Below are 13,995 nucleotides of genomic sequence, written 5' to 3' on the forward strand. Positions count from 1 at the left end.
TTTAGTATTTCCTGATTTCTCCCCCAAAGAGCTTCAGAATGTCTGCTAATGGCACCCTCTTCTCCACAACAGAATTGGACTTTGAAGCAGGACACAGAAGGTAGTCTTGCTACTGACCTTGCATGAAGTACTGTTTATCTGAGGGTCAAGGAAAACATGAGGGATAGGTCACAGTGCAACCTGAGGGCAGCTGGGGGGCCCCTTGAGCAGTCTATAGCGTCATTGTAAGTTCAGATGGTAGTGAACCCCAGAGAGGGATGGGGAATAAGGCAATTGTCTGGGAGGCCTCTTTTGGTCTCCAGAGAATGAGAATGACAGTATGGGAGAGGGTGCCCAAGTACAAGAGTGTCATGAGCAGTGCAAGGTCAGACATAACCAGGTCCATGCACATTTGTGTCTTTCCATAAGGTCAGGTTTTTACTGATGCTACTTCAATCCTAAAAGCCATGAGCTACATGGAATTCCCAAGGAGGCAACTCTCCTTAGACTTCTTGCTGACTCAGTAGTCAGAGCATACAGGCTCAAGCCACTCCACAGGTCAGTCAGTATTGTAAACCGTACATAGTATACTTCATCAGCACATAAATGTTATAAATTAAACATTCCACATCAAACAAAGTAACATTTAACATCATGAGAAAAGAGGTTAATAAACCAGACCAAGGTCGGTGATGTGGACAAGGAGAGTGTCTTGGCCACATCCAGGTGGTCATCAATGTCTTGCAAGGAAGAGTCTTTGATCTGGGCAGATGCTGGGTGCTGATTACAAGTGACAGCAAGACGGGGTCTGTCAAGTTGGCTGTGTTGAGCTGGTGAAGTCCTGCTCGTTTTATGGCCCTTGAGTCCTCTGGCGAAGACTGATAGTAAAGGATTATGCCCTTATCTGGTTGAGTGTTGTCTTTATTGATTAGGTGACCATCTGGACCCTGCTGGCTTGGTGCCTTTTGAAATGTAAGATGGCATTTTTTTCTAAGATGGAGTCACTAATGTCAAGGGTGATCTATACAAGATTTCTCAGACCCCGTCTTGTTTGGGAAAGGCAGCCATCCAAGCAAAGGGGCTGATGAGGGGAAAGCAGTAAAGTGGGGTGAGCAGGCCTCAGGGAAAGTCCAGGCTTTGTGGATGACAACACATTGGCCTTGGGGTGAAGCAGGTGAGGCTCCTGGCTCTGCGTCAGGTGTGGGAACAAGAGCTAGCCATGTGAGCCGTGGGGGCCTCACTCCCTCCAGTGGGAGTGATATGCACGTTTCAGGGATCTTGTGAAAAACACCGGGATAGATGTGCAGCATGGCGCTTGAGCAGATGCTGGCCTGGTGGGACGATGGTGGTGAATAGCCCCTGCAGAATGAGGAGCAGCCAGCGGGTTTGGAGACGGGGGGAGAAAGGTCACCCTGCAGGCCCTGAGACTGGGGGCATTACGGAGAGGGTCACCACCAAAGGGGCAGGCTCTGCTCTCACTCCTCCCACCCCATGTTTCTCCCCATCCTATTTTGAAGTAGTGCCAGCAAAGCTTGATTCTCTCACGTGGAATGTTTCCCTGGCAGTTTCCATCTCATCGTGGAGGTGAGGGACAGTGGAGGCCTCAAAGCCTCCACAGAGCTCCAGGTGAACATCGTGAACCTCAACGATGAAGCCCCTCGCTTTACCAGGTAGGCCTGAGGGCATGCAGAACTCCCTGGGCCGCAGGTGCATCCTTCTTAGGTGACCTCGTCTCCTCCGGCACATTTAATACAAGGCAGAAGGATGCCCTTTGCTCTGGTGTGCAGGAGAGATTAGAGGCAAGAGCTCTTCAGAGTCTTTATCAGACCTCTGGACTGCTGTTTTCCACCTTTGTTGCCTCTGCCTCCTGTACCCCCACATTCATATGCACCATGGGATTTTGGATATGGTGGGGAAGAGGGGTGGACACATGCCCCGGGGTGTGGCCTGCACTGTGCACATGCAGAGGGTGCTTTTAAAATAAAGTGCTGCACTTTAGTAACAGCAGAGTCCCAGAGCATGCATCATCACTCACGACTCCCTAACGCCCGCTCCTAGCATGTTATCCTCACACTGAGGAGAGGGCTATTTTCATGGTGCCTGCCCGTTACTGGCTGCTCTGAAGTTTCTTCCTGCCATGGTAGATCCAGAAAAGTGATCCGGCTGTGTCTGGCAGCTCCTCTGTCCAGCAGAGGTGGGAAGGGTAAATGTGTCGGGTGGAGGGTAGTTTGTGGAAATGTGCCTGGCACTATCCCAGGCACAAAATGAAGATCTGAGCCTATCGTAGATGGGGATTTAGGAGGAAAAGACGGGATTCTGAGCTAGTGGATGGCACTGCAAACAGCCTGGCATACTGCTTACAGAGCCTCTGCCTGCCCCAGTCCCTGAGATGGGCATAGAAGCCAGCCACAAGGAAAGGCAAAATCACCTTTAACAGCATGAATGGTTATGAATAGATTCAGCACAGGGTACTCCACCAATAAAAGACCATTAGGCCTCAGAGCTGGGTAGAGGGCTTGCAAAAGTACTCCAAGATTGGGAGGTATTAAGGCAACCTCACTCCCAGACTAACCTGGTGCCACTTGGCAAACACACCACAATTGCACAACTTCTGGATATTAACATAGTCTACAATCCAGTTGCAGGTGTCAAAGAATGCATCTGCTCTAGCCCTGCAGCCTGGGCTGCAGTTCCTTTTTCAATCCTTGACCCTCAATTTATCTGCTGCTATTAAATTGCTATGTAATGCTTTCCATCAGCACCTGATGCTGGGTTAGGTTCAGAAGGAGAGCTCAGTGCCTTTGGGCTGACAGGTGGCTCCTGGAGCAAAGTCTAGGCAGCTTATTAACAGTTATGACATCCCAGCCCAGACTCAGGCTCAGGTATGGGCCCACACAGCTCTGCAGATTCTTCAAGAACCCCCAGAGGAAGGTGATGGCTGCAGGGCTGGAGCAGATGCATTCTTTGACACCTTCCCCACAAGTCTCATCTGGGAGGAGGGGAGGAAGGTTAATGGAGTAGCTGGGATTAGCTGGGAGTAGCAAAAACCCCATTTTTTGGGGTTGCAAAGGGGAAAATAATAAGTCCTCCCCAGGGGCAGAGCTTGTAAACCATCTGGTTTGGACCACATCTTCCAAAATATAGAAGCTGATTTTAGCAGAGAGAGAACATGACCCTTGCTGGGTTGGGATGCACCCAGAGGTCAGCCTGGAGCTCTCTGGTTCTCATTTTAGGTTTGAAAGAGGAACATATTGGGCTCCATCCCCAAGCAGATAGCATGATCTGTGTGACAGTCTTTTTTTTTTTTTTTTGTCAGTCGACTTTATTTCAAACAGCATTCCTTGGATGAAGGTGAGGTTGGGTCTGCTAGAGCCTCACTCCAAAAGAAGGAGTGGGGGCAGGGTGGCTGCCCGGGCTTGGCTCAGGCAGTCGATTAGGGTCAACCTCATCCCTCAGCCATCACAATTCGAAAGGATTTGCTTGGTTTCAAACTACATGCTGACTTTGAGGGCTTTCATGGTTCCCTTGAGCTTCTCAGCCTCCTTTTCCTGTAAATCAGTGCTAGCACTAACTATAACTTCTTTAATTCAGGATTAACAAAATTAAATCTTCAAACAGACTCAAGTGTACTGAGTTTGAGCGTGAAATACAAATGTAAAATGTACAGACAGCCTTTCTATCTTTACTGTTTGTTAAATGCATGCAATTAACACAACCAAAGCAAGTCCTATGTCTGTTCTTGAAAATGTCTCCCCATTTTACCCCTGGTGGTGACAAATGTCAGAAAGCTTTATAGACTCAGGATGCATGCTCCAGGAGTCTGCCATTATTGAACTTGAACATTTTATTATAAAAGCACTTGACAGACCGGGTGCAGTGGCTCACGCCTGTAATCCCAGCACTTTGGGAGGCTGAGGTGGGTGGATCACCTGAGGTCAGGAGTTCGAGACCAGCCTGACCAACATGGTGAAACCCTGTCTCTACTAAAAATACAAAATTAGCCAGGCGTGGTGGCAGGCACCTGTAATCCCAGCTACTCAGGAGGCTGAGACAGGAGAATCGCTTGAACCCAGGAGGCGGAGGTTGCAGTGAGCTGAGATCATGCCATTTTACTCCAACCTGGGCAACAAGACCGGAACTCCATCTCAAAAAAAAAGAAAAAAAAAAGCACCTGACATATTTACTGTTTTCCTATGCACAGAGCTTGCTGTGTGTGCAGAGCACTTTATTTTAGAGTTGGGTAGGTAGGTCTTTCTCCCCTCCTGCCCATTTCTTTTGTATTTACTCAGTCCTTTTCCACCTGGTGCTTGGCAGTGTCATGCACACCTTGGGCACTTACTGAATACTCATTCATAGTGGTGAAGCCATCCATGGCTTCCCAGCATTCACACCCTTCCCTGTGAGTGTGGCCACTGGCCCAAGCTCTGGGGGTCGGGTGTTATGGGGAAGAAGGATGTGGGAATACAAGTGGTAGCAGAGCTTTACTCTGTCAGGGTAGCTGCATGGCACCTGGCTTCACTGTGCTTTGAATAGCTCTTAACTGTGGTCTATGTTGAATGATATTTTATACATACCTGTATCTTGGATTCAAAAATCAAATAGACTAAAGATTTTAACTCCTGCCAGGCTCAATGTCATGTTAACCAAGGAGAGAATATTTTGCCTGAGGAGCTGTGTCGTGGCCAGTAGCCTGACCAGTTCCCTTCGTGGGGATCTGGGTTCCTGGAGCACCCAGCATGGACTAGATGAGCCTTCAGAGCAGAGTTTCTTAAACAGCGGCACTGCTGGCATTGAGCCAGGTACCCCTTTGTAGAGGGGTTGTCCTGTGCATTGGAGGATGTGTAGCAGCATCTCCAGCTTCTATCCCCTAAACATCAATAGCAGCTGTCTCCCCTAGTTGTGAAAATCAAACAGGTGTTCAGACACCACCCCCGGCCCCCCAGCTGAGAACCACTGCCTGAGAAGGAAGGAGGGATGATGGGAAGAAGTGGCTTTTCCTCCCCAGGTGTCCTCTCTCTGTCCCGTGGAAGGCTGGGAGCCTGTGGTTGCCACCTCTGGCATCACCTTATAATCATCCTTCTGAAACATTAAAGTTTATGCAGATTAGCTGGGCATCTTGTGAAAAAGCCAGTCTTGGTTCAGAGGGCTGGGGTGGGTGGGCCTGAGGTCTGCATGTCTAACCAGCTCCCTGGTGATGCTTTTACTAGGAGCATGCTTGGAGCAGTAGCTCATGGCTGTGTGATTAGCACAGGCATCTTAGTGGCCTCTTTGTTGGAAGTTAACAGAACCCACTCATGATGACCAAAGCAAAAACATAATACATTAGCAACAGGGGCATTCACAGAAGGGACCGAGGGGCTTGGCCCAGCCTGGGGGCTCTGGGGCCATCTCCTTCCCTCCTGGCTCTGGTTTTGGCTCCTGCCATCCCACCTCTTTGGCCCCATCCCACTTTGCCTATTCCTAGATCCATCAGGGACAGCATTACAGACTGCCTGAGAAGGGGATATGTCAAGTAAGGAAAAGGATGAATGGGCCTGTTTCAGTGGGACACTGGAGTGACCTTAGGCTGAACATTACTCTCCCCCAGCAGTGGAGTATACCCACAGAAGTCCAACTTGTGAATAGATGTGGGGTGACCTTGGATCCAGGGAGGAGCTCTGGTAGGGAGAGTTGGGGTGAGGCCCTGGTTCCTGCCTTTCTCTGACTGCCCCTGACTTAGCTATTGATTCCCTGCCATTTCTCCTTCCTCTGGCCCTACCTACCTTATAGGGATGGTGAGACAGCACAGCAGAAATATTCTGAGCTCACAAAAGGAATGCAGTCACTTAGATCTGAGAGGTACTATACCCCTCTCAAAGAAGATCCCACATGGGAAGACCTCCACTTGGGAAACTGGGAAATTAGAGGTGACTACTTGCCCCACCGAAATGATTTTCTCTCAGCAAAAGGACTTCCTGCAGTTATTTTAAACAATAGGCCTCCCTTAGAGCATTCAAAATTACTCAATGTTTAGTTAGTTAAAACTCCCAACCTATCAGTCTCATTACTGGCCTGTTCCAAAGGCATTGGCGGAGGTCTGAGGAAGATGGGTAAGTTGGTGATTTGGGGTTATCTTGCAAGAAGGAGGACAGTGATGGGGCCTGGTCTTCTTCAGGGGACCTATTTCTCAGTTCAGAGAGCTGACCTCACGATTAATGCAACTTGGAAAGGCGCACGAGTTCTGTGCATAAATTCTATATCCTCAGGCAAAAAAAAAAAAAGACAAGGAAGAAAAAAAAGTGAGCAAAGGTATGAGACTAGAGAAGCTTTACAATTTTTCTGGCTTCTGGTGGCAGCCATGGGATGGGAGTCAGGAACATGGGAGGGAACCTGCAGCTCTGGACATGACCCTGGCATGTAACTCTGGACACAGTGATATCTAAAAGAATCCAGGGAAATCGGCACAAAAAGTGGGAAAATGAGAAAAGATAGCTGGATAGGCCACCTATCCTTATTTCAAAAGACTTTAATGCCAAGGCTGATCTGAAATGACATCAGGCAGAGGTGCATAGAGTCAGAGACTGTGGCCCATGTAAATTGTTGCAACGACAGTGTGGTACTCTCTTCACATCCACAGGGATGTGATCTTTGGGAATACAAAAGCCAGCCACTCCTCCTTTCGACTGCTGTGCTCTCCCTCTGAGCATGTTGATGCAACTTGAACAGCTCTGCACTATATTTAGCACTAACCAAAATACCAGTCGCCTAGATGCTACCTTCCCGTGCCCCTGGAAATTGGCTGTGTCTGCTGTATCTCTGTTCCAGCCCGACACGAGTGTACACGATCCTGGAGGAACTGAGTCCAGGAACCATCGTGGCCAATATCACAGCGGAGGATCCTGACGATGAAGGTTTTCCCAGCCACCTCCTCTACAGCATTACCACTGTTAGCAAATATTTCATGATAAATCAGTGTAAGCCACTCACTTCCATCCTTAGTGCATCTTCTAATTCAGCCATTTGGATTGTTTTACAATGCAGTTGTCCCTCGATATCCATGAGAATTGGTTTTAGGATGCACTGTGGATACCGAAATCCATGTATGCTCAGGTCTCTTCTGTAAAATGGCATAGTATTTGCATATAACCTATGCATGTCCCCCTGTATATTTTATATCATCTCTAGATTCCTTATAATACCCAATGCAATGTAAATGCTATGTAGATAGTTGTTGTATTATTTAGGGAATAATGACAAGATAAAAATGTCTGTATATGTTTAGTACAAATGCAACCAGCCATTTATTTTTCCTGAATATTTTAAATCCTCAGTTGGTTGAATCTGAGGATGCAGAACCCATGGATACAGCGGGCCGACTGTATTTTTCTTATCTTCTGGTATGGGGCATGTCTTTCTGTCTGGGGTCATCATTGGTTACCAAGGTAATAGATGTATTAAAAGCAGCTGGCATGGGGGTTGGGCAAACTAAACAGGGTTGACAGCTATGTCACCCTTCACCTTTGTGGGGGATGGGGGGGGCAGTGAAGAGATTTATTTTCTTACCCATTGTTAGGTTTGTGACTGAGACCTCTATAAAAAAAAGACAGATTAACAAGAGAAAAGCATACAAATTTATTTAATGTTAAGTTTTATGTTACACCAGAACCTTCAGAAATGAAGACTCAAAGAAACAGGGAAATCCATGTGCTTTTATGCTCAGTTTGATGAAGCAAGTAATTATGGAGAAGTATGATTGGAAGACAAAAGGGTATGATAAACCTGGGGGAATTTAGCAAGGTCCATTTGTTCAGATTCTTCCTGGCATCTCTGTCTTCCAGAATAGGATGTTCCTTTCCTCCAGGTATAGGTAGGTTACCTCTGGAATGAAGGTCTTATGACTGCTTCAAAGGAAAGCCAGAGAGCTCTTTTATGGGGTGCTTCAGGGAAGAAGGGCAGGAGAAGGTCAGAGAGACCTTCCTCCTTCTGCTGTTTTCTCAAATGCCAAGGTGCCATATTTTGGGGTAATGTGTCCTGAATCCCATCACCTTTTTCTCGAAAGCAGGTGTGTAAGGATGGATGGGTTACTTATCCTGAGGGTTCCCTGAAGTCTTCTGAAGAGAGGGGCTATATTAGCACTGTCCAATAGGAATAGAATGAAGCCACTATGTAATTTCAAAGCCTCTAGTACTCACATTTTTAACAAGTAAAAAGGAATAGGAGAAATTAATTTTAATTAGGTATTTTTAACATGTATAAAATATTATTTCAACATGTTATCAATACTTAAAAGTTATTCATGGCCAGGCATGGTGGCTCATGTCTGTAATCCCAACACTTTGGGAGGCTGAGGCCAGAGGATTGCTTGAGCTCAGGAGTTTGAGACCAGCCTGGGCAACATAGCGAAACCCTGTCTCTACTAAAAGTTTAAAAATTAGCTGAGTGTGATGATCCACACCTATAGTCCCAGCTACTCAGGAAGTTGAGGCAGGAGGATCTCTTGAGCTTAGGAATTTAAGGCTGCAGTGAGCTATGATCATTCCACTCTACTCCAGCCTGGGTGACAGAGCAAAACTCTGTCTCAAAAAAAAAAAAAAAAAAGTGATTCATGAGATATTTCATATCATTTTCTTTGGTACCGAGTCTGGGAAGACTGTTGTATGTCTTGTACTTACAGTACATCTCAATTTGGATTAGCACCATTTAATTGCTCAATAACTCTCATGTGACTAGTGGTAACTGTATGGGACAGTGTCATCTTGGTCAATCTGCCAGACTGATGGGAGTTATTTTTCCATCTGAATATCTCTGAAGGGGACTTCTCTGCACTTCTATAACCATCTTTTCTTGGGGCCTTAGTACACACCGGGCATTATGCTGAGTGATTATTCACATACATCTCATCTCAGGTACTCAAGATAGCAACTCAATGAACTATCATCATTCACATTTTACAGATGACGAAACTGAGGCCTAGGGAGAGCCTCAGTCAGGTTAAACAATTTGTTCAAGGTCTTACAGCTTGTAGGTCGTGAAGCAGAAGTACCAACCTAAGCCGCCTGATTCCTTGGGCCTCTCCTCTTAACCACTACCAGACTGTCCCACCCCTATAAGTCCTGATTGCATCACCAAAAAGGACTTCCAGCCTTAGACAATCCCAGAAAAACAATGTGCTGTTGGCTTCTTAGGCTTTCGGGGAAAAGATACCTATTCCCAGGAGAGCCAGGCAAAGGCAATAATTGTGCACTGCCTCTGAAAACATCCTGATGCCCTGTCAGATGATAGTGTAGGGACAACCATGGTTGAGAATTCTGTTCACTCTAGTGTTGCAAAATCCAACTTTTAACAAGTAGAGTGAGGTTTTTTTTTTTTTTTTGAGCATATTTATTAAGAGTTTTTGGTTGCAGGTAACAGAAACTAAGGCAAACCAAGCTAACCAAAAAAAAAAAAAAAAAAAAAAAAAAGGCAGGGACATCTATCAACAGGATTCTGTGCCTCTCTTAAGAAAATGTAAAAAGATAGGGACATACAAAGGATGTGACCCAGCGCTGCTCCAGGGACCTTGGTTCTGTAGCTCCACTATTAGCCTGACTGATCCTCCAATGTGTGCCTTTCAGTTATAAATTCTCCAATAAGAGAGCCCTGTGGGTCAAGCTGGAGTCAGTTATTCACCAGTCCAGTCCACTCTGGGCAAGGGCCGCCACCAGGGACCCAACTCTGAAGTACAGTGTGAAAAATCCTAGAAGGGTCAGGCCAGATACCCCAATGAATGTCTAACACAGGAACTTAATGGGTTTTCAAAAATGTATTTGTATAGAGATTATGCTCTGCATAAGCTCTTCCTCATGTTAGAATGGTCTTTTCCAGTTTTCTCCAAGTTTCTGTATTCCTTTTCATTTTTCTTCAAAGGGTCACGTTCTAACCTTTGCTTTCTTAGTGACTGGTACAATCCAAGTGGCCCAAAGGATAGACCGAGATGCAGGTGAATTGAGACAAAATCCCACCATTTCCCTGGAAGTTCTAGTGAAGGACAGACCATATGGGGGTCAGGAGAATCGCATCCAGATAACCTTCATTGTGGAAGACGTCAACGACAATCCTGCCACATGCCAAAAGTTCACCTTCAGGTATGCACACTTTGAAACTTGGGCTGGACATCCTACTTCTTTGGTGGCCCTCTGCCCTTTTGCTTCTCTGGTATATTCTCAGGAGAATTATAAGCATTTGGAGAAACAGCTCAGTAGAATAAATCGATGTGAACTGTTCACTGTCATCCACAGGTTTCCTTGTTATCATCCTTTTTTCTTCCCTCTCTTTCATTTTCCTTCTTCTTCATTATCTCCCTTGTTCACTTTCTTACTCTTAAGAATTATTTTTTATTTTGCTCCCTTCTGTATCCGGCTCATCTCCATTGGTGAAAAGGACCACAGGGACTTGTTAGGCCCTCTCTGGACTGTGCCTGTTCTTTGTTTATTGCACGGGTGGCAAGATGGGGCTGTTAGTTAGCAGTTATAATAGATGTTTGAGACTTAGGATCACTGAATAGGAACTCCCAGGAAAACATACCACCAGCCAGATGAATAGATCAAACCAAGTACTTAGGTAAAACCAAACAAAGCATCGAATTCACCTTACACAACTTAATTGAATATAAACAAAAGACATCTGAAAGGGAAAAAATGCAGATACAAGTGGGATACAAGTGATTTTGTATATTTTGACTCATTCTTTGTCCTACAATCTATTTGCCATTATTTTACAATAAAGTCCCCTGTGATTCTGGGTTAATATGCTTTTTGAAAACAATATTGTCTTTCTACTATTTTGTCAAAAAGCCACATGATTAGTACTTGCCCACATTAGCCTCATCTCTGAGGTTTTGTTCCAGCCAGTCTCTGGTCTCCTGAGAGGCTGAAGAGGGCTCTTTGGGAGGAATTGGGGTTGTGGGGAGCAACTCCACAGCAGCCCTTGCTAAGAGACAGCCCTGTATCTGGAGCAAGGCTGAAGACCAGGGTGAGTCTCAGTTCCAGATGTCCCCATGGGCAGAGTCTCTTGAGTTTATCTTTGAGTGGTTTTGTAAGTTTTCTCCAGGCGACTCTAGACATAGACCCAACACATGCAGAGGACAAAGGACCCTAGACCAGAATTGCCTAGGAGGAGCAGGAGAAATAGAAATTCCTTCATTATGCTCATGAATGTCTCCCTGTTGTCCCAAATGGCATGCCCGGCATAATGTTAAAGGATCCATGTGGCCTCGAGTCTGATATCAAAACGGTTAAACTCTGTTCTGGACACACCCCTGACTTGTTCCTTCAGATCCAGTCTCCACCCTGCTCTGTGCTCCAAGATGCTGACCTGGATGGATACTGTATTAGTCTGTTTTCATGCTGCTGATAAAGATATACCTGTGACTGGGCAATTTACAAAAGAAAGAGGTTTAATTGGACTTACAGTTCCACATGGCTGGGGAAGCCTCACAATCATGGCAGAAGGCAAGGAGGAGCAAGTCACATCTTACATGGATGGCAGCAGGCAAAGAGATAGAGCTTGTGTAGGGAAACTCCTCCTCATAAAGCCGTTAGATCTCATGAGACTTAGTCACTATCATGAGAACAACCCAGGAAAGTCTTGCCCCCATGATTCCATTTCCTCCTACCAGGTCCCTCCCACAACATGTAGGAATTCAAGATGAGACTTTGGTGGAGACACAGCCAAACCATATCATCCTGCCCCAGCCCTTCCCAAATCTCACGTTCTCACATTTCAAAACCAATCATGCCTTCCCAACAGTCACCCAAAGTCTTAACTCATTTCAGCATTAACTCAAAAGTCCACAGTCCAAAGTCTCATCCGAGACAAGGCAAATCCCTTCTGCCTATGAGCCTGTAAAATCAAAAGCAAGTTAGTTACTTCCTAGATACAATGAGGGTATAGGCATTGGGTAAATACAGCTGTTCCAATGGGATAAATTGGCCAAAATGCAGGTGCTACAGGCCCCATGCAAGTCTGAAATCCAGCAGGGTAGTCAAATCTTAAAACTCCAAAATGATCTCCTTTGACTCCATGTCTCACATCCAGGTCACACTCATGCAAGAGGTGGGTTCCCATGATCTTGGGCAGCTCCATTCCTGTGGCTTTGCAGGGTACAGCTTCCATCCTGGATGCTTTCATGGGCTGGCATTGAGTGTCTGTGGCTTTTCCAGGTGCACAGTGCTGTCAGTGGATTTACCATTCTGGGGTCTGGAGGACAGTGGCCCTCTTCTCACAGCTCCACTAGGCAGTGCCCTACTAGGGACTTCGTGTGGGGACTCCAACCTCACATTTCCCTTCTGCACTGCCCTAGCAGAGGTTCTCCATGAGGGGCCGCCCCTGCAACAAACTTCTGCCTGGGCATCCAGGCATTTCCATACATCCTCTCAAATCTAAGTAGAGGTTCCCAAACCTCAATTCTTGACTTCTGTGCACCTGCAGGCTCAACACCACATGAAAGCTGGCAAGGCTTGGGGCTTCCACCCTCTGAAGCAATAGCCTGAGCTGTACCTTGGCCCCTTTTAGTTATACCTAGAGCAGCTGGGATGCAGGGCACCAAGTCCCTAGGCTGCACACAAGAGAGGGATCCAGGGCCTGGCCCATGAAGCCATTTCTTCCTCCTAAACCTCTGGGCCTGTGATGGGAGTGGCTTCCACAGAGGTCTCTGACATGCCCTGGTGACATTTTCCCCATTGTCTTGGTGATTAACATTCAGCTCCTTGTTACTTATGTAAATTTCTGCAGCTGTCTTGAATTTCTCCTCAGAAAATGGGATTTTCCTTTCTATCGCATTGTCAGGCTGCAAAATTTCCAAGTTTTTAAGCTCTGCTTCCCTCATAAAACTGAATGCCTTTAACAGCACCCAAGTCACATCTTGAATGCTTTGCTTCTTAAAAATTTCTTCTACCAGATACTCTAAATCATCTCTCTCAAGTTCAAAGTTCTACAAGTCTCTAGGGCAGGGGCAAAATGCCACCAGTCTGTTTGCTAAAACATAACAAGAGTCACCTTTGCTCCAGTTCCCAACAAGTTCCTCATCTCCATCTGAGACCACCTCAGCCTGGATTTAATTGTCCATATCATTATCAGCATTTTGGTCAAAGCCATTCAACAAGTCTCTACGGAGTTCCAAACTTTCCCACATTCTCCTGTCTTCTTTTAAGCCCACCAAACTGTTCCAACCCCTGCCTGTTACCCAGTTCCAAAGTTGCTTCCACATTTTCAGGTATCTACAGCAGAGCCCCACTCTATTGGTACCAATTTACTGGATTAGTCCATTTTCATACCGCTAATAAAGACATACCCAAGACTGGGCATTTACAAAATAAAGAGGTTTAATGGACTTACAGTTCCACGTGGCTGGGGAAGCCTCACAATCATGGCAGAAGGCAAGGAGGAGCAAGTCATGTCTTACGTGGATGGCAGCAGGCAAAGAGAGAGCTTGTGCAGGGAAACTCCCCCTTATAAAGCCATCAGATCTCATGAGACTTAGTCACTATCGCAAGAACAGCACAGGAAAGACTTGCCCCCATGATTCAATTTCCTCCCACTGGGTCCCTCTCACAACGTGGGAATTCAAGATGAGATTTGGGTGGGGACACAGCCAAACCGTATCAGATACCAACAAGCTCCCTTGCCTTCCAGCTTCTGGTTGGCCAATGGGGAGTCCTGGAAGGAGGAGGAGAGGAGGGTCAGGCTCTCTCTTTGTGAGCTGGGTGCATCCCTCCCCTGCCTGAAGATCTCCATTCCCATAGGCAGCTCTCTGTCGCTGGTGGCAGGACCTGCTTCCTCCACTGGCTTCCCTGGGCCTAGAGGTGGTAAGGGTACTTCGCTCTCACGAGCCCTGAGATATTGCACCATCCCATGAGATTTCCATATACTCTGTGAGCACCTTCTTCATAGTCCCTTTACTGACCCCTCCTAGAATGATCCTAATTCACCAGCTGCTTCCTACTGACACCCCAATAACGTCAGTCACAATCTTAAGCACGTAGTAGGTTCCTATCCCAG

At 46.4% G+C, this 13,995-nt stretch overlaps 1 protein-coding gene across 1 annotated transcript in view; it reads left to right on the top strand.

The window, feature by feature from the left end:
* The window catches only part of CDHR3 (cadherin related family member 3), a 72,587-nt gene that overhangs the window by 30,871 nt on the left and 27,721 nt on the right, over positions 1 to 13,995 (top strand). The window contains exons 5-8 of the mRNA XM_054495490.1: positions 6 to 100; positions 1,545 to 1,649; positions 6,784 to 6,932; positions 9,893 to 10,082. Coding sequence (XP_054351465.1) covers positions 6 to 100; positions 1,545 to 1,649; positions 6,784 to 6,932; positions 9,893 to 10,082 — 539 coding nt within the window. The remainder of the gene's footprint in view (positions 1 to 5; positions 101 to 1,544; positions 1,650 to 6,783; positions 6,933 to 9,892; positions 10,083 to 13,995) is intronic.

Source organism: Pongo pygmaeus, chromosome 6, assembly GCF_028885625.2.
Source record: "Pongo pygmaeus isolate AG05252 chromosome 6, NHGRI_mPonPyg2-v2.0_pri, whole genome shotgun sequence".
NCBI classification, from domain to species: domain Eukaryota; kingdom Metazoa; phylum Chordata; class Mammalia; order Primates; family Hominidae; genus Pongo; species Pongo pygmaeus.